At 41.2% G+C, this 21,355-nt stretch overlaps 1 protein-coding gene across 1 annotated transcript in view; it reads left to right on the top strand.

The window, feature by feature from the left end:
• Window positions 1-4,735: 4,735 nt before the first annotated feature.
• Window positions 4,736-21,355, top strand: part of map1b (microtubule-associated protein 1B) — a gene marked incomplete in the record, with an annotated part of 21,505 nt that continues 4,885 nt past the window's right edge. Inside the window, 5 exon segments of the mRNA XM_014332077.2 lie at window positions 4,736-5,183; window positions 6,894-6,995; window positions 15,073-15,155; window positions 15,863-16,003; window positions 16,186-21,328. Of these exon segments, the coding sequence (XP_014187563.1) occupies window positions 5,000-5,183; window positions 6,894-6,995; window positions 15,073-15,155; window positions 15,863-16,003; window positions 16,186-21,328 (5,653 nt within the window).

Here is a 21,355-nt window from a genome sequence, read left to right as displayed (position 1 = left end):
ACTAAGTCTACATATTTAACTGGAGTTAACGCAAGCGCTACAAAAATATTAATAAAGGTTCTGTTTGATTCAGGTAAAGCATAATGAACCCGAGGTTTCCTTTTTTTTTTTTAATCAAAAAGAGTGATGTAACATGAACTAGCTAAAACGACTGGATTATGGATTTTTCTGTGCAGCTCTCAATTAAAAAAAAAAATCCCTCCCTAAATCTCACAATGTCCAAATTTTAAGACACCGTGCTCAGAAGGGTTAACAGCTTTCTAAGCTAACAAAGTAGAGAACATAGTAAACACTATAATGAAAACAAAACTAAATCATAATTATAATCGTACCGGCCTGGCTGTATTGTTGTCAAACTGTAATATTGATAAATGTAACCAGACTCTATATCACTTCAGAGACCGAGAAACTGACAAAGAAGGGGTGCCAAATAAAGGACACAACAATTTTAACTGAGTAATTAATTTTTAAAATCATTAATTACATTTAGCCATATTTTCTCTCTGTTTCAAGCTTTACATTTACATTAAGGTGCCATTGCTAGAGGGAAATTCTTCTGTTTCATCACCAAATATAGGGCTATTTCAGTGTTTTAACAGTGAAGAAAGCGTTGCAAGATTTAGTCTATTTGCTTTGTATTTGAATATGAACAATCTGAACTTTGAATTTAATTCAGCATGAACAGATTTTGCTTCCCATTCATTTCTTTATGGAACAGAGCTAGAAATATTTGCTTCTGGCACACATTTTTTCAATGTGTATTTTTAAGTTGTTGCTTGTTTAAACATATACCCAGTTTAGTCTGTTAGTGTGTCTTATTAGACTACTGCTTTTGCCATTTACTAGGACCAAAAAGAAACAGGCAAATGGCATGACCTCAGCTGATAACCTTCCATTTACTGTGTTTCATTAAGGTCAGCTAAGTCATTCAGCACATCAGAATGAAATTAATACAGTACGTCTCTATTGCTGGTAGGAGAGTGAGATATAAGAACTTTTCTGGCAGGAACCACTGGCCATATAATATAAGTATAAATGCAGCTTGATTTTCTAAAATCCATTCAGAGTAGTTCTAGGCTTTCAGTGTTACCTGGATCCATAGTAAAGTGAAACTGTGCATCATCAGCATAGAAAATAGTTACTAAATATGTGGCCCAGTAATATATTTAAACTGAAAATAAAGAGGAAGAAAAATGGACTTTTGGTTGACACAAAAGCTGACAGGGTGAGATGGGAAAATGTTCATTAATAGAATTAAGGGATCAAACTGCATCAAATGCAAAGCAGAAGAAAAAATATATGAAGCACTCATAGAGCGCAAACCGCTGCCAAGACAGCTCATTCACTTGGTAGTATTTACTTTCAAGGGAAAAGTGCTGTATTTGTATATATTCATGTTGTTTTCTGTGTTCTTTTTAAACAAATTTTAGATGATTGTTCACCTCTTTGTTGTGATCACTATTGTGGTTGTTACTCAAAAACGAATTATTATACATATTACACAGAAGACTTTTCTTTAAAGTAATGTAGTGCGTTACTTTATTACTTGAAAGATAAGGTCATTCCTCCCTCATTACATTACTTTCATGTTACTCTATAAAATAGCTGAAACACACTGTCTCATAATTACCATTTAACAATGTAAACCTGGGGCTACAGTCCCACGGACCAACACAAATCCCTATCCAAATGAGAACACACATACGATCTTTTTCGTAGTATTTATGTACGACCAGAAAGCTGAAAGTGCAAAGCAAGAATGAAAATCAGCACAAAGAGAGTTTAAAGCGATCGCCACTGTGATTCTGCTTTAGAAACATGAAAAGGTAGAAACAGAGGCTCCAGCCTGGCTGTGCCTCAGTTTGTTACTCGTTGAAGTTCAGGGTCTGGCTGCTGGGCTGAGGTCAGCATTCTCTTAGCTTGCACTAGGTTCTTAGCTAGATTAGCAATAGTATGCTGTCTGGCAACCTAAGCAGGTGCTCCATAAATACCTCGGAGTAAACAGAGATAATAAACTGGACTGGGTTAAAACACAGTCTGTAGGAAGGTCCAGAGTCGTCTGTATTTTCTGAGGTGACAGAGATCTTTTTACATCTATCGGACAGTGTTCAGGATTTTCTGAGTCTGTTGTGGCCAGTGGCATCCTCCATGCATCCATGCTGTTGCATGCTGGGGCAGCAGGCTGAGGGTCGCAGATGCCAACAGACTCAATAAACTGATCCACAAGGCCAGCAATGTTGTAGGGATGGAGCTGGACTCCCTCAAGGTGGTGTCAGAGAGGCGGATGTTGTCCAAGATAAGGACAATGCTGGACAACACCTCCCACCCACTCCGTGACATGCTGGCCACAGGAGCACGTTCAGTGAGACACTGAGATTACCCAAATGCACCACTGAACGACAGGCAATCTTTCCTGCCTGTGGCTCTCTTCCTGAACATCTCCTCCATCTAATGCACAGTACAGTGAAATAGTTACACCCTTTTGCACATGCTCTACAATGAAAATAACAAATTTTTACAGTTTAGAGTAAAATGTCAGTCATACATATTTAATCTTTGCAATATTCTGGATATTTATAATTAAGCTATTTTTATATATTAGAGTAAATTAAATTTAGTAACTTTGCAATGTACTTGATTAATCCCGAAGGAAATTATGTGGTTACAGTGGCTCCAAGACAATAAAACAGTAACAGACTGAAATCAATTAAATCATACAATAGTTCAAATTTTATTCGTGCATGTGATGAATAACATTGTATTATTTAATTGATTTCGGTCTGTTACTGTTCTTATTGTCTTGGAGCCACTCTAACCACATAATTTCCTTCGGGATTAATAAAATATTCTGATTCTGATTAAGCAGGTGACTCATTTTGAAAAGTTACAAAATTATGTAACATCTAATAGACCAAAGTTCAAAACCAGATAAGTAACAATATGAAAGAAACATGCAATGTATAAACTTACCCCACCCTCTGTTGTCTGATAGCCACTGTAGGCAGCTTTTGTTCTTTTCCAGAACACATTTCTTTGGTTTCCAAAGAAATGAATTAAACAGCTTATTTCACTTCTTTGGTTTGTTTTTTAAGTAACATCCAACAAAATGGGGCTTGGTGTTTTGTAAGACTCACGTGAGTGTTTGGGTTTTGAATCATTCACATCTTTCAGTGTTCATTTTTAAATGGCTTGTCCATACACACACACACACACACACATACACACACACATCATACATTCCTGTCTATCAAATTGCCATTGGCTCTCTATTCATCACCATCCCCCTCAAGCCACACAAACAGATACACACTCACACACACACTCACATCCATTTCGTCCTTGTCTGTATCTGGGAGACTTCTGGGGGCACCGTGTTGTATTTTTAATGGCATCCTTCTTTCCCAGCTGTGTATGATGAATGTTTGATATGACCTCCAATGGCCTTTGGAGAATAGAATCAAACCCAACCCACCACGCCACAAAGCCTCTGAAATATTCACATCCAGGAGCTGCTGAGTGGATTCCTGCTCCTGGTAGCATTTTTAAGTCAATAAAACACCTGCAGTGGCCCCGTTAGGCTTGCCAGAGGGAAATCTAGAATGAAATTCTGGATTTGTGCGCACGTGTATATGTGTATCTGTCTGACTCGTTTTTTGGTCTACACCTCCCTTTCTGTCTCTGTCATATTTGTGCCATGTTTTTTCTAGCAATGCTCAAACGTAGTTTTAAAGTTCTTTGTGTTCACAGAGGCCAAAGTTTAGCAAGTACCGGTAGGATTATTCTCCTGGGAAAACGGAGCATCTTTTATGTTCATATCAAAAGACAGAACTGTTTATTATTCACTGCCAACTGCATTTAACATCTAGACACACCACACACACACAGACACACACAGCACACACACTTGCAAAGAAAATATGACAGACTGGAATCCTGTGATCTCAACTCTTCTCATTTTCTTTCTGTTTGTAGTTTTCTGACTTAACCCACCCTAATATCTGATACTGCTTTCACATGAAGACTTGTGTTTTGTGAGATGTAAGATTCCAAGAATCAAAGAATTTTCCTCGAGTGAGTCCCTTGAAACTTTTTAGTAGACTCTATGGAAGATCAAAGAGGGACCGTGAACAGATGCATAAAGGATATTTGTAGGATTAGAAGCCAAACACTTTTTTGGTTTGAAGTGATTTGATGTGTCTGGACATATAATACTTAGCCCTGCAACAGACTGGTGACCTGTTGGTGTGTACTACACCTCTCACCCAGTGACAGTCCCCCCAGCAATCATAAAGTGAATAAGTGGTTATCAAAATGCATGGATGGATGGATGGATAGCTACCATGACTTCAGTCAATCTCTCAGGGGTTTTCTGCCCTGATCTTTGAGTACGGTCCTTGCAATTTGCATTCATTGTCTTTGAATATTATAGTTTTTGCATGTAAAAAAAATAAAAAAAATAAAAACAATTAAATGACTAAAAAGATGAAATCTCGGTTTAAAGTAAATAAAAAGTCTGTTTAAAAACGGAATCTCAAAAAGCACGTCAGAAAGGTCTATAAAGATTTTCACTGCGCTAACAGAAGTACAACTCGTTTACTACAACCCAACATCAGAAACTGAACCCAGAGGGGTGAAACATCAGTGCTCTAAGTATTTTTTTAATATGAGTAACAAGTAGTGAGGAGTCCAGCACCGATGAAAACAATGAAAAGCATAAAATCTCAGTGACTTCCGGATGCGTTTGATTCGTTGCGGATGACATCAGCTGTGGAGTGAGTATGCGAAAAAAAAGCTCCGGCGCCCTCGTCTCTCCCCGGTTACCGAATGTGACACTGTGTCTGCTGGTATAAAAAGCAAAGGCCACTCCTATCAAGGCTGCACTTGCATGTCTGGAGACCACTCCAAAGCTCTGCAGCGAATAAAGGGAGGCTGGGATCCGCAAACGAGAGACAGCGAGAGAGCGGGGGCGTAAAAAAGAGAAGATAGACAGCAGGAGAGGATGGCAACCCTGGTTGAATCTGCAGACATGGAGACTTTAGGCGGCCAAAGCAACACCGGGGCGTCGCTGACATCCTCGAGCCCCTCGCAGCACTTTAATGACAGCAAATTCTACCTGCTGGTTGTTATCGGAGAGATCGTAACGGAGGAGCATCTGAAGTGTGCCATTGCGGACATAGAGAAAGGTAAGATGGGGCTTTGTGAAAGGGGGTGTAGGCCAGAGAGCTCCTCTTGACGTGTTCAAAACAACTGGAACAGAGACGGATAGACTGGAAGTTTGGCAGCATAAAGTCACATAATCTGTGCGGGGGTTTTATTCTTTTCTTTTTTTTTCTTTTTTGGAGCTGTAGTTATTTGCAGCGCTTTGCTTTGTGAACGGTGGTGAGGAATTACGCGTGTCAACGAGTAATGAACACAGTCTGAGTGTTATTTGTTGGGCAGCTGTTTGAAGTAGACTGCGGTGGTGCTATCTGTCAGCCCCTCCCAGTAACATCACTGTGAGCTAGAGGAAAATAAACACTACATCTTCGCCCTCGGGTATTTTACCCACCAACAACCGCGTTCAGGGGCAGTTCTGTATCATTTTTTTTCTATCACATAATATCAGTGGGTTCAGTTGTTGCCAGCCACAACACACGTGGGCCTGGTGCTGTTATGAAGCTGACGAGCAATGATTCAGCATCCAATTCGGATTGTGCGTCAGTGCAGTGAAGCGAATCGGGTTTCTGAGGGTCTCTCGCAGCACCTTGCTTTTGTGTCACAGTTCACGGCCTGAAGGAGGAAACGAGAGTTTTCTCTCGGTTTGTGTCGTGGAGTTGACAGTTTGCGTTTCGAGACTGCTACAGTACGCGCCCTTGAATTACAATCAACGAATTCCCCCTTCATCCCCGTGGGAATATTTCTCCATCACTACCCTCCTGCATCCAGCTTTCTCTCTCATCCCACACACCGGCTTGTGGGCGTGGCTCGGTCCGCACTGCGGTCCCTACGGAAAGCCAGGAGGACCCATCTTCAAAGTGAAGCGGGGCGTTTTTTAGAAAGGCTACAGCTGCTGTAGAGGCCTGCCTCACTGGCCATAGTGCACTGTTTGTAGGGGGGGCAATGGCGCAGTATCTGCGTGGGCGTAAAACTAAGATGGGTTCATATTATCTTTACCCTGCACACTTCTAGATTTTCCAGGCACTATCAGAGTAAAAGCACAGAGTAGGTGTGGCTCTTTGTTAAAGGTTAAATCTGCTGATGATGTATACAGATGTACCAAACAAAAAATGAATAAATAATTTTTCTTTAATTAAAAAAAATAAGAGGTTACTTTTGAGATGAACCTGTTGGGGCCACAGTCATTTCTTTCTCTCTCTCTCTCTCTCTTTCTCTCTCTCTATGCATTGTCAAGTTTACACTTGACCTTGGGTGGGAAAAAAATTCAATAAATACATTTATGCTGTCCCCTTCATGCTGTCTTTAAAATAAAAATTATCTTATTTAATGGTGTTTCGATTTTTAACTTATGCTGTCATTTATTTTTTTAAGGTTTAGGCCCTGTTGCTAAAATAAGTGTTTTCAGCCCATCGTCTGCTGTTCACCTCAGAGTAACACTGATTCACTGCTGCTATCAAATAACTTCTCGGAAGCCTTCATTAGGCCTTGGCTTTGCAAAATTATAGAGAGGATGACACCGCAATGAGTCAGCACAACAGAGGTCGTCCCTGCTTCTGGCACCGTGGCCAAACAGAAATAGGGATATAGATATTTCCTATTATAGATTTCATTCCTCTTGCCAAATTAAAAGTCAATCCTTGCTCGTGCCAAGATTTTCCTGTAAATTTTAGGAAGATAATTCACGAGGGAAGGTGACTTTTCACAGTTTTGTTTGTGCTTGTGTGCTTGTTTTGTAGGGATCCGCTCGTGGGACGCCAACTTAATTGACTGCAACCTGGACCAGGAACTCAAGCTTTTTGTGTCCAGACACTCGGCTCGTTTCTCTGCAGATGTCAGAGGTAAACTGGAAATTTATGCCACAACGTTTCACACCGATTAATGTCTTGAGATTTTTCTAACAGCTTCCATTGTGTCGTAAACAGAAACCAAAGACATACACTTTTGCAGTCATGTGAGAAATAATACGCTTAATGTATTAAAAGTAAAAACAATCACTATATAAAAGACCCCTTTTTTATTTTAATTTATTTCAATCACGATCTACCCCTGTCATAAAATATGTTGTGAAGCACAGTACTTGAGTATTTACAGTTTCATAGCTGCGTTTCTCAGCAGTGTCCACCATTACATCTAAGTCAGCTACAGGGAGTGCAGAATTATTAAGCAAGTTGTATTTTTGAGGAATAATTTTATTATTGAACAACAACCATGTTCTCAATGAACCCAAAAAACTCATTAATATCAAAGCTGAATGTTTGTGGAAGTAGTTTTTAGTTTGTTTTTAGTTTGTAGCTATTTTAGGGGGATATCTGTGTGTGCAGGTGACTATTACTGTGCATAATTATTAGGCAACTTAACAAAAAACAAATATATACCCATTTCAATTATTTATTTTTACCAGTGAAACCAATATAACATCTCCACATTCACAAATATACATTTCTGACATTCAAAAACAAAACAAAAACAAATCAGCGACCAATATAGCCACCTTTCTTTGCAAGGACACTCAAAAGCCTGCCATCCATGGATTCTGTCAGTGTTTTGATCTGTTCACCATCAACATTGCGTGCAGCAGCAACCACAGCCTCCCAGACACTGTTCAGAGAGGTGTACTGTTTTCCCTCCTTGTAAATCTCACATTTGATGATGGACCACAGGTTCTCAATGGGGTTCAGATCAGGTGAACAAGGAGGCCATGTCATTAGTTTTTCTTCTTTTATACCCTTTCTTGCCAGCCACGCTGTGGAGTACTTGGACGCGTGTGATGGAGCATTGTCCTGCATGAAAATCATGTTTTTCTTGAAGGATGCAGACTTCTTCCTGTACCACTGCTTGAAGAAGGTGTCTTCCAGAAACTGGCAGTAGGACTGGGAGTTGAGCTTGACTCCATCCTCAACCCGAAAAGGCCCCACAAGCTCATCTTTGATGATACCAGCCCAAACCAGTACTCCACCTCCACCTTGCTGGCGTCTGAGTCGGACTGGAGCTCTCTGCCCTTTACCAATCCAGCCACGGGCCCATCCATCTGGCCCATCAAGACTCACTCTCATTTCATCAGTCCATAAAACCTTAGAAAAATCAGTCTTGAGATATTTCTTGGCCCAGTCTTGACGTTTCAGCTTGTGTGTCTTGTTCAGTGGTGGTCATCTTTCAGCCTTTCTTACCTTGGCCATGTCTCTGAGTATTGCACACCTTGTGCTTTTGGGCACTCCAGTGATGTTGCAGCTCTGAAATATGGCCAAACTGGTGGCAAGTGGCATCTTGGCAGCTGCACGCTTGACTTTTCTCAGTTCATGGGCAGTTATTTTGCGCCTTGGTTTTTCCACACGCTTCTTGCGACCCTGTTGACTATTTTGAATGAAACGCTTGATTGTTCGATGATCACGCTTCAGAAGCTTTGCAATTTTGAGACTGCTGCATCCCTCTGCAAGATATCTCACTATTTTTGACTTTTCTGAGCCTGTCAAGTCCTTCTTTTGACCCATTTTGCCAAAGGAAAGGACGTTGCCTAATAATTATGCACACCTGATATAGGGTGTTGATGTCATTAGACCACACCCCTTCTCATTACAGAGATGCACATCACCTAATATGCTTAATTGGTAGTAGGCTTTCGAGCCTATACAGCTTGGAGTAAGACAACATGCATGAAGAGGATGATGTGGACAAAATACTCATTTGCCTAATAATTCTGCACTCCCTGAATAGCTTCCTTGTGGAATCCTGAACACGTAGGCTTTATTGCCTACCACAGGATACACCCTGTCAGCATTTTCTTGCAAGGCACTTTTACCTTTGTGTCATTTGCAAAGTGAAGGAGTCTGTATGAAGATGAAACACATTCAGTGTTGCAGGACATGTGGTGTATCAGTAGGCAACATGGCCTTGACAGTCCCCAGCAGTTAAAGCTTCTGCTCCACATTGAGAACGACCAGCTTCGTATGTGGTTAGATGTTTAATAGATTGATCAAGCCGATAAATGTGGCTGCAAACTAAATCAGTAGGTCGATTCTAATGCATTAATATCCCTGTATCAAATCTCAGAAATGAAATACAGTCATCTGAGAGGCAGGATTCATCCAGAATGACATTTAACAGCACTCCAGCTTCACACTCCCTTTTATCCCGTCTTCCCATCCTCCACTCTTGCCGTTTCCTCCAGTGTACTGTTGCCTTGCAACTAGATGCACAGTTGATTTGGGAGTAATTAGCAATGTCGAATCCCTAGTGGCGGTGTCTGTCCATGAAAATAAAGAAGGGAGGGGAACGGGGAGGACTCAGGGAGCAAGAGGGTGAGGGGAAGGGCTTTTAAAGAAAGACAATGACACAGGCGGGTGGGGTGGTGAGAGGAGAGGAAATAATGGAGTAAGAACAGGCTGAAGAGAGATTGGGGTGATAAATAAGCAAGGTCACACAGAGAGACACGCAGCAGAATGAAGAGAACACTTTGAGAGTCAATGTCTTGGCAGGCAAAAAATCAATAATGTTATTTTCTCATATTGTATTTCTTTCCTTTTGGCAACTCTTTTTTTTAACCTTTTTAAATTTTTGATTTCAGCTTGATGTGAACTGTACAATTTGACGGGTTTGTAGGGTTTTATGTAAAATGTCATGATTCTTTTTAATTCACAGATATATATTTTAAACTTTTGAATCATAATATTGTTAATTTAAAAAAAAAAAGATTTAAAAATAATAATGACATCACTTCTGTCACCTGGTGCACTGTGCTTAGTACTGGTCCTTCAAGAGCAAGAGGGTTCCTGGTTCGAACCCGCTGGCTGATTGGGTTCCTTCTACTGTCTGTGAGGTTTGTGTGTTCTCCTGGAGCCTGCGTGAGTTCACTCCAGGTACTCTGGCTTCCTCTCAGAGTCCAAAGACATGCATGCTAGGTTAATCGGTGATTCTAAATTGTCCATAGGTGTCTGTCTCTGTGTTAGCCCATGCTAAGTGATCTAAGACTAGTGGTCTCTGGAGGGTGTTACCAGCAAACTCTTCTATAGGCTCCAGTCCCACCACACCCCAAATGGGAAAACCTCTTAAGAGAATGGAGGTTGGATGGATTTTGTCCTACCTTTCTCCCCTCACCCCCAACAGGAAGAAAACCCCCTGGTTTTCTTCCTGTTGTATTGTCACCAAGTGCTTGCTCATAGGGGCTCATCTGACTGGTGGGGTTTTCTCTAAAATAATTGTAGTGCTTTGTATGGCCTTGAGGCAACTGTTGTTGTGATTTGTTGCTATATAAATTAAACTGAATTGAATTGGATGGATGCGGTACCTCCCCATACTTTTTCACAGAAAGGTGTATATTATCAGGAGCAGCAGCTAGAAGCTGAATTGGCAATGGGCTGCAAAGCAGCTTGCACTTGCACACTATGGGCATGCTATGGCAGCTTAAATCCACTTCTTACATGAGATTTGTCCTTTGGACCCATAGAAGTTGAGCCATCAGTAGAGGTGGGCTGGCACTGAGATGAATTGATCTGCTCCAATTGCAGCCATGACCGTGACCTTCAGGCACCCCTGTGCCTGAATTAAAACTATGCTTGATATGACTTTATTAATTATAAATTAGGATTTAACAGGAAACAACATCGAAGCTGAGTGAAACATAAAAGGTTAAAAAAAAAAGTTAATCCTTGCTAACAGAAGTTGTATCAAGCATCTTGTCAGAAATGAATCAGCATCGGTTCTCGGAGGGCTGTGTAGTGAGTTGAGCTTATGAGTTGATTTTCAATGGGACTTACCCTTAGCTGTAATAAAGAAAAATCAATGAAACATTTTTAAATGCTGCATTCTTGAGTTTTCTCTTTAGCTGGTAGGGTGGTTTCATTCATTGCTTAGAGATTATTCTTTAGAGGAAAACCAGCGGGTGAAATCCGGCTCAGGAGGGCAAATGCAATTACCTGTCTGCTTGATGAACGACGAACCGTCAATCACGTGCGCACAGGATGCCTGGACCTCACAGTAAAAAAGGAAAAGAGAGGAAGAAGAGCAGGCTAGATGGGAGACCACCTGCCTTTCCTTTATAGACATATGACACTTCTATTTACTTATAGATTTCCCATCACTCTGCTATCAGTGCAGACAGCAGTGAAACCTCAAAAGACATGTCTAAACCACAAATCCATGAAGAAGCCTTGCTAATGAGATTCTTGAAGACAAGACTGCAATTTATGATCGATGATATTTAAAAACTGTGTTGACTTTTATTCATTTGTCAGAGAAGAAAATATTCCTAATGGTCTGTTTTCTCTTCATTCCTGACTCCAACTGCAGATCAGCAGTTTTATTCACCTGCATCATAAAAAGTCCCACATCCCCTGATATTATAAGCACTGCAATAGAAAAAAAATTGTAATAATAACTGCCTTTCATCTGTCAGCTTGTCATTCAATTGCATGGGCTAATTCCTACAGTAATGACTATGAAGATGTTAAAAGCTGAATGCTGGCAGTGAGAATCAATATGGTGCCACAGGTGATCGACTGCTTTTCAAATTAATAGCTGGATCATTGCCATTAGCTCCATTACCAGACATGTTATATATGCTTGGTTGGAGACAAATCCAAAAGTCACAGTAAAAATTTTGCCAGTGTCTCTGCTGGACGTCACTGTTTTGGTATGAAATACACTTGCTGACACACACAATACCGGGGATCTAGAGGAGCAGATCCAGTCCTTCCTTTTGCTTTAAAGCAAGTGCTGAATTTAGTTGTTCCACTGATCTATTTTTGGTGGGGTGCCATCCTCATTGATGTTCCCATCTGGCTCGGTCAGTTGCAGAGAGGGAAAAACCAACCGGTCGTCCTCTTCCTATTCAGCCAGAAGGAGAATGTTTAGCGATGCATGTCACATTACCTCACCTCCCGCTGAGTCAGAGACGCACTGGGTTTTAAGGATTTTCATATCGATCAAAGTAATTGTCAGGGTCAAACAAGCTCCTGTGTGCAATCTGTCACTTTTTGATGAGTTAAATCAGACACATGGCGGTGGTGATGGATAGTTTGTTTTTTTTCCTGTGAGGAGTGCTGTGCTATACTTTCTATTTCATCACATAAAAGGCCAGTAAGCAGGGCGTAACCCACGAAGAGGGACAAAGACAAAAGAGATGCGTCTCTTTTGCATTAGCGGTTACAGATTTGGCTTTGTTTCTTAGAGGAGCACCGGTCAGACCACTCCCTCCTCAGAATGGGTTTTGGTGAAGGTTTTTCCACCCCCTGAGTAGCAGGGGTTTTATGATGGTTGTAGTAGACAGACATAAATCTTCAACATGCCGGTAAAATGCAGGTGCAAAGAAAAACTGTTTTTCACGAGGCCCATCGGTTTGACAGAAATCACCAACAGCTTGTTCGCATCTCAAAGGTGAATGTACCAACACTAGAAATAAAAGAAACAAATAAAGCTGATGCATTCATTGCCTGCTCACTGGAAAAAAAAATGACACACATTTAAGGTCTTCAATAGATTCTGCTGGAAAATATCCACTATGCACTCAAAAAAATGAAAGCAATGACCCTTTTGTCGTTTAAGGTTCTGTCATGATGTTGAATTTACACAAAATCTCTAGATTACAATCATTCTAGAAGAATTCATTATTATTATTTTTTTCCATCCACACCCCCAAAAACAGAACTGACAAATGCCTGGGAGGAAACAAAACCTCGAACCATTATTTCAGTTTTTACTGAACCCTCGAGATTATTAGACCCCAGCAGTCATTTACTGTGTAGGAAACACAGCAGTGAATGAGAGTGTTTTCTGTAAGGCATGATAACTCTCTGGGGTGAAGCAGTAGAGTTAATGGTTGTGCATTCCTTCATGAGAATCTGCTGCTATATGAAATATGTATGGAGGAATCAGCCGAGCAGGCAGATAGCTGCTGGAGTATTGCGTCTCCAGGGACAAGCCACACTCAGTCTTCAACACGGTGCTTCTGAATTTACAGTCTGGGTCCAAGCACTTCACACAAAGCAGATTCTCATCCTTTGTCTTTCCATTATAGCAGCAACATTTTTTTGTTTGTTTTGACTGAAATAAATGAATAAAAATAAGATCTGTGTCTTGTAGTTAGGTATCAGTTGATGCTTGATGTTGGTGACAGTGAGGAGAAACAAAGGGTCTGTGGGGTTGACTGAGTGAAGCCTGACATGTAGGGATGGATAATGAAGCTAAAGATACCATGTTCATGTCTCATCCGCTGGGCCAGAGGACAGCCAAACCCCCCTCACACACACACAGTGGGGTCACAGTCATAATCAATCAACCAAAACCTAGAAGATTGATCACGGGCCTAACCCCACAACACTGTTCGTGTTCTGTCTAATCACTCCGTCTCATGAGAGAGGAAATATTACCTTTCTCAAATTGCTGCAGATTCATCTATTTTTAGTGGCCATTGTCAGAGTTCAAATCGTTACTGGGTGTTAGAGTGAGGCAGATAATAACCCAGCCATGTCGGTGCTGTCTGTCATCTCACAGAGGCCAAGTCTGACTGGAGTTGTGCAGCACTGTAAAAGAAGTGGCTAGTCAGTAATTGTCAAATAATTGGGAATAATAATAACATGATAACATGTCTTTAACCTTGCAGTATGTAAATATTTGTTTGTTGAATAAAGTAGCCAGTTTAAAGCATCATCTTTATATTTGGGAAAATTTGATAGACATTTTTTAAATAGATATTTGGTCAGTTATTACAGGCAGAAACTAATTGGCAGAATAATCAGTAATGTTAATAATAATTTTTATTTTGTGTCTTTAGTGTATAACTGTTACAAAGAACTCAGGGTTATTATAGGAACTGGGAGTTCAAACGCACTGCAAGTCGAATAAAGCACAACGTAAATATTAAAAAAAAAGCTGCAAGAGCTTGCAAAACATAAATAAATAGATAAATAAAATAATAAAACACAATGTAAGTATTTGTGGGGAGACAAAAAAATGTGACGGAACAGCTGCAGAACTGACAAGCTAAAAGTAAACAGCACACGTGTATGTACATGTGTTAAAAGAATCATGTGATTAAAACAAACAACAAATTTATGTACCGGTAAATGTCTGGCCACTTAAATTTCCTGCATGAACAGTGAAGAACAAGGCAATAGAACATGTGTAACAGAAATATGTATATTTCATGAAAAATCAGTCATTGCTGTTAATATATGAATATTAATAGGAGAGTTTACATGTCGCTTACATAAGCTGACTGGTAAACTGGTGTCTTACAACAAAGGTTAACGAAGGAGGATTTCCTTATAAGAACCAGAGGCGTGGAGATTCATTACAGCTTTGTAATCAGTTATATCTTATTATGATGACAATAATCATGCTAATGATCAAATATTAAGGCAAAAAGGTGAATACTGTATGCTCCCCATCTTTTAATGTAGGTTACAGAGACTAAAATCCAGGTTAGCAGAGTAGACATGAAACAGGTGCAACGATTGTGTTTTCAGAGAGGAAATTGTTGCCGTTTTAATTATTCTAGCAATTAATTTGCTATAAATTAATAAGCACAGGGGCAAAAAAATACTTGATTTTTAATTCAATTCAATTGTATTTTATTGGCGCTTTATATTGTACAGCAGATCATACAATAATAATAATAATTTTTACAATTCTTAAATGATAAATCAAGTTATTTCCTTGAATAATCAGCCAATTGGTTTGGTTGGCAAATTAGTAAATGCTTTCCTTCTTTTATTGTGTCTTTTATACAATAAAGTAAAATATCATCATTACTGAGAGGCTGTATCTGATACACAGTTTTCTGTTGGTCAGCTACTCTGTAGATTGATTATGCCTCTTGGTTCTATCTAATTATATTCACAGCAGGGTTTATATATAACTCATAGCATGAGACATTTAGCATGACATTTATTTTACTATATCTATTTTCTGTTTTCTTTTCAGGCCAGAGAATTCTTCACCACAAAAGCAATATTCTGGAGACCGTTGTGCTCATCAACCCTTCAGATGAAGCCGTCAGTACCGAGGTAAAACATTTTTCCTACTAGAAATTATAGCTTCTTCCCATTATTCTCCCATCAGCATTTACAAAACATTTAAATCTTAAAACAGGTAATTATTCAGCCCGGTGTGTTTGCTGATGTTGACTAAGAACCCAAAAAAAAATGGGGGGGGGGGGTAATAAGAAATCTAAGAACCTGGACTGATGTGTTCTTTATTGCAGGGATAGCAAGCACAGATTTTGGATTTCACTTAACTTCAAGGAGAATAAAAATATGAGAGGATCAGGAATTGCGCCTTCTCGTTGTTTCCTTCACTCTCTCCCTGTTTGCAGTCACACTCTGCACTATCACAGAGCACAGCAGGAGTGATTTGGCCAGCCGCCCAGAGAAACTGATGGTGCTGAAGTAGAAAAAAAGAACATCAGAAATAGTGAAGGACAGCGAGATAGAGTGATGACAGTACAATAGACAGTCAGAGAACAATTAAGCTAATTAGCTAATGGAAATAAGTGACTTAAAGCTGGTGGTATTTCTAGTACATTTATCATTAAGCTAAATGCGTAAGTATTGAGCTTCTTTATTTCCTTTTTAATATAATTATTTTAAGGAGAAGGACTGCAGCTGCAGTAAATAGTCACCACATAAGTACTTTTCTCCAAGTTTATATAAATTATTATCTACTGTTGAACAAATCAGTGCACAGACAACGTATATTTTTTTCTCCTTTCTAGGTGCGTTTGATGATCTCTGACACTGCCAGACACAAACTTTTGGTCTTGTCAGGACAATGCTCTGAAAACACCGGGGAGCTGATCCTTCAGTCTGGATTGTTCTCATTTTTCAGTTTCATAGACATATTCACTGACCAAGAGGTGAGCAAACATGGGGAGGGTTCTTCTTATGACACATTTACATAATGGTTATTGAAAAGTAAAAAAAAGAATGAGAAAAAATGTGTGGTGGTCCCACACCCATATACTTACAGACACATACTGAACCTGAAATCATTGTAAGTGCATTACTGATTCCATTAATCATTTTTTCTCATGGCCAGATTGGTGAATTGCTCAGCACCATTCACCCAGCAAACAAAGCCAACCTCACTCTCTCCTGCCCCGAACAAGGCGAATGGAAAAATTCCAACTTGGACAAACACAATCTGCAGGACTTCATTAACATTAAACTAAACTCCACTCTCATCCTTCCTGAAATGGAGGGCCTCTCAGAGTTCACAGAGTACTTATCTGAATCTGTAGAGATCCCAACTCCTTTTGACATGTTAGAACCACCAACCTCAGGTGGATTCCTCAAGCTCTCCAAACCATGCTGCTACATTTTCCCCGGAGGTCGCGGTGACTCCGCTCTCTTTGCTGTCAACGGCTTCAACATGCTAATCAATGGAGGTTCAGACAGAAAGTCGTGTTTTTGGAAGCTGGTGAGACATCTAGACCGGGTGGACTCCATTCTCCTGACCCACATCGGTGACGACAATCTTCCGGGCATCAATAGCATGCTGCTGAGGAAGATTGCAGAGCTTGAGGAGGAACAGTCACAGGGTTCAACAGCAAACAGCGACTGGGTGAAGAACATGATTTCTCCAGACATTGGCATTGTGTTTGTGAATCTTCCCGAAAACCTGGACAATCCTGAACCCAATTACAGAGTGCGCAGAAATGTTGAGGAGGCAGCTTTCACTCAGCAGTTTCTTAACAAACTAAATTTACGGACTGAGCCTTTGCAAAGACCTGTAGGAAACACTATAGAACCGATCATACTTTTTCAGAAAATGGGCGTGGGCAAGCTTGAGATGTATGTGCTTAATCCATCAAAGAACAGCAAGGACATGCAGCACTTCATAAAACAGTGGACAGGAAGTGAAAAGGACACCACTTCCATCCTGCTCCCGAATGGAAAAGAATCAGAGTTCCCTCTCTCTCACATGATTTCCATTGCTTCACTCATTGTGTGGCACCCTGCAAATCCCTCAGATAAGGTTGTTCGTGTTCTCTTTCCCGGAAATGCCACCCAGCATCATATTTTTGAAGGTTTAGAAAAGCTTAAGCACCTGGACTTCTTGAAGCAGCCCGTTTATATTCAAAAAACAGTGTCTGCTAACATGCCATCAACACCGACACTGAAGCAAGCCAAGATGAAACACCGAACAGACAGCAAAGAGAGCCTCAAGTCTACCCCAAAGCCTTCACCAGTCAAAAACATCAGGAAGGATTCCACAGAGGAAACACCAGAAAAGGCAAAGGCTGATGCAGAATCAGCTCGTGAAAAAACACAAAAGATGGAGAAAAAAGAAAAAGTCCCACTGAAAAAGGGAAAGGCACCTGAGAAAGAATCAAAAGCAAAGGCAGAGCAAGCTGCCCAAAACGAAACGCCAGAAAAAAAGAAACCAAAAGCTGAAAAAGAGAAGATTGTTAAAAAGGAGGCCAAAGCGTCTGTGGAAAAGAAAAAGGAGGTTAAAAAAGAAGTAGCAAAAAAAGATGAAACCCCCAAACAAGAAAGCAAAAAAGATGAAAAAGTGAAGAAAGAGGATGCAAAGAAAGGTCTAAAAAAGGATATCAGAAGAGACTCACCTATGAAAGAGAAGAAAGAAGAAAAGAAAGAGCAAAAGAAAGATGCCAAAAGGCCATTAAAAGATATAAAAAAGGCATCTGCTGCAGGTGAAGAAAAGAATCTCAAACCAAAGCCTCTGAAAAAAGATGATGCTTCAAAGAAAGATTCAGGAGGTCCATCAAAGTTAAAAGACAAAGGAAAGATAAAGGTGGTAAAGAAGGAGACAAAAGAGGATGCCACCAAAGTGGAAGCTAGTGCTGCTCCAGTGACAGTGGATCCAGAAGAAGAAAGATCTCTGATGTCCTCACCAGAGGACCTCACTAAGGACTTTGAAGAGCTCAGAGCTGAAGAGTTGATGGAGGACGATGCAACAGTTGAACAAAATGTGGAAAAGGAGACTGTGATGATACACCATGAAGAAGTGATTCAAACCAAAGAGTCACCTGAGGCATTAGAGTCTGTTGATGAAGGTATAACCACAACTGAGGTGGAAGGAGAAAGTGGAGAGACTCCAGATGAACAAGTACTCAAGGGAAAAATCAATGGAAGCGTATCAGAGAAGTTTGATGATGAGGGCACTGTGATGGAGGAGACATCTGAGGGAGGGGATTATGAAGAGAAAGGAGAGACTGAAGAAATATATGAACCACAGAAAGCAGAACTGGTTAAAAATAATCTTCCTCCCAGTGTGGAAGAACACCACCAAGAGAAACATGCTGAAATGAAACAAGTTAGTGCTGAAAACAACAACGTAGAAAATGATTTCATTAGTCAAAAAGAAACAGAGAATCAAAATCTGTTTGTATCTGCTTCACCTAAAGTGTCCTCACCAGTGTCTCCAGCTGCGTCTATCCATGATGAAATGGTGCCAGTTGGCTTTGAGAGTTCAACAGCCTCCGATGAAGAGAACAGAGACGAACCTCCTGAAGATTACACTGTCACATCTGGCCACACCCAGTCCACCATTGAAATCTCTAGTGTGCCTACTCCGATGGATGAGATGATGACTCCCAGGGACATTATGAGCGATGAAGCCACCAATGACGAGAATGAGTCTCCGTCACGGGATGTTGGCAGGTTTGGCACATCAGAGTGTGACAGAAAGAAGCTCTCTCAACTTCAGGACATTCCATGTTTAAATCGCTCTCAGAGTGATGCCACTGAAGGTCAGGACTACAACCATTCTGCTTCTACAATATCTCCGCCTTCATCTCTAGAAGAAGATAAATTCTCTAAGGATTTTCTCTCTGCAGGAAAAGCTAAATGCTTTGCCACGGCTCAGTATGATGCTGATTCATCTAAACTCAGTTCAGTATCCACAACAGTACCTTTTGTGCGATCTCCCTCAGTTGACAAGAAGGATATTTCTGATTCACCATCAGTGTTTGCTCCTCCAATAGAATTATCCACCACACTGGCAGGATACACCAGAGCAACAGCAGATTCCTCCATTAGCCCAGATGATAAGACATTAGAAGGTGCTAATTCGCCTCAGTCATCTGGTCACACTCCCTACTATCAGTCACCCGTAGATGAAAAAGCGGGAGCTCTGGCAACTGCATCAGAAGAAAGAAAAGAACAGGGTCCAGTAATTGTGGAGGTTACAAGTGATAAAGAAGATTCCTCCAACAGAGTTACCCCAGAGCCTCATGAACAGGAACTAGAAAGTTCCTCCCCAGTAGAGAGGGTAGCATCCTCACCAAAGAGCTCGCCAACAGCTGAACCTGATTCTCCAACAAAGAAGGAAAAGTCCCCCTTTGATATAGATCCTAAGAAAACAGGAGAAAACGGTCATTCCGTCTTTTTTTCAGCACCACTGACCAAACATGAATCAGACATCAACCCTTTCACAGCGTTCAAAGAAGAGAGTAAAATGTCAATTTCAGAGGGCACTACATCAGATAAGTCTGGAACTCCTCTGGAGGAAGTAGTAGCAGAGGACACTTTCTCACATTTAGCTTCAGCATCCACAGCTTCCTTGGCCACCAGCTCCTTGCCAGAACCAACCACGGACTCTCCTTCCCTTCATGCCGAAGTGGGCTCTCCTCACTCAACTGAAGTAGACGACTCTTTGTCCGTCTCTGTGGTTCAGACCCCAACCACTTTCCATGAGGCAGAGGGATCTCCATCCAAGGATGATAGCCCAAGGCCAATGTCAATCTCCCCAGACATCTCCCCCAAAACAAAAAGCAGGACACAGATGCAGGATACAAAATCCCCAGAGCACTCTACCATGTCAATAGAGTTTGGTCAGGAATCCCCTGACCATTCCTTAGCCCTGGACTTCAGCAAGCAGTCCCCAGAGCACCCATCAGTGGGCAGCTCACGTGCTACAGAAAATGGCCCAACTGAGGTTGACTACAGTCCTTCAGATGCAACTGACATAAGAGCATCTGGAGACCCAACCTCTGCAGTGGAAAATCCATCACTTTTTGAAGAAAATGATTCAGTTTGTGCCACTTCTGCAACCCCATCAGATGCATCTCAGTCTACTCCCTCTGCAACAACCCCATGTCAAATGACAGAGATGACACGTGCTGTGGTTGAGCAAACAGAAAAGTCTCCAGTCACCCCCAAAGCAACCTCACTAATCCCCTCTCCCCATTCCAGTGAGCCATCCCCTGTGCTTGGAGGTCCAGCAGGTAAAGAAAGCAGCAGCCCCATTTCACCATCTGTGGAGGATATAGCTGATAAATCTGACACATACCAAGAATATGACAGGTCACCCTCACCCCCAAAAGCTACTTCCCCATCCTCTTCTTTCACTCTTTCAAAAGAGGAGACACTTTTCCAGGCAAAGGAAACTAATCCCTTTAAATGTGATGATTATACATTTGAGAAAAAATCCCCTGTGAGCCCTAAACTTCCTTCCCCATCACATCTGCCACTCTCTTGTGATCAGTATAATTCTGCCTGTGGCTCCAAAGACCCAGACTCCACTAAGAGGAGCCCCTGTGCTCCATCTAAGACAGATGTGGACCTCTGCCTAGTTACTTCATGTGAATACCGTCACCCCAAAACAGAACTCTCCCCATCTTTCATCAACCCTAACCCTCTGGAGTATTTCATCAATGAAGAGAATGCCTTGGACGATGAGAAACCTCTGGCCAAGTCAGGAGGAGGACCTCCACCACCAGGAGGTAAGCTCTACACCAGGCAATGTGAGGAGACACCGCCAACATCCATTAGTGAATCTGCTCCCTCCCAGACAGATTCAGATGTTCCACCAGGGACAGAAGAGTGCCCCTCAATTACAGCAGATGCAAACATTGACTCTGAAGATGACTCTGAGACTCTGCCTACTGACAGAACCCTCACCTACAGGCATGCTGATCCTCCTCCCGTTGCACTCAGGGACCCTGCTCCATCTTCAGGTCACCATGACGTCTGCATGGTCGATCCAGAGGCCCTCAAGGCTGAAGAAAACCTCCACAATGCTAACACAGAAGGAGGCGAAAAGCCCAACAAGAAAAAACTTTCCAAAAAATCTTCATCACCATCTAGAAAGGTTGGTCTATCAAAAGTGAAGGACTCAAAGATGGCCTCTCCAAAGAAGGGTGTAGGAGAAGGAAAAGATGCCAAAAATGCAACCAATACCTCTGCCTCCAGAGGGGTAAAAAGCACCACATCAGGTGAGTACTTATATATATATATATATA

Source organism: Haplochromis burtoni, unplaced genomic scaffold (assembly GCF_018398535.1).
Source record: "Haplochromis burtoni strain Fernald_Lab_line unplaced genomic scaffold, NCSU_Asbu1 Contig_23, whole genome shotgun sequence".
NCBI lineage: Eukaryota > Metazoa > Chordata > Actinopteri > Cichliformes > Cichlidae > Haplochromis > Haplochromis burtoni.
Note: the sequence above shows the minus strand (reverse complement) of the source record. Positions and strands in the feature narration are given on the sequence as shown.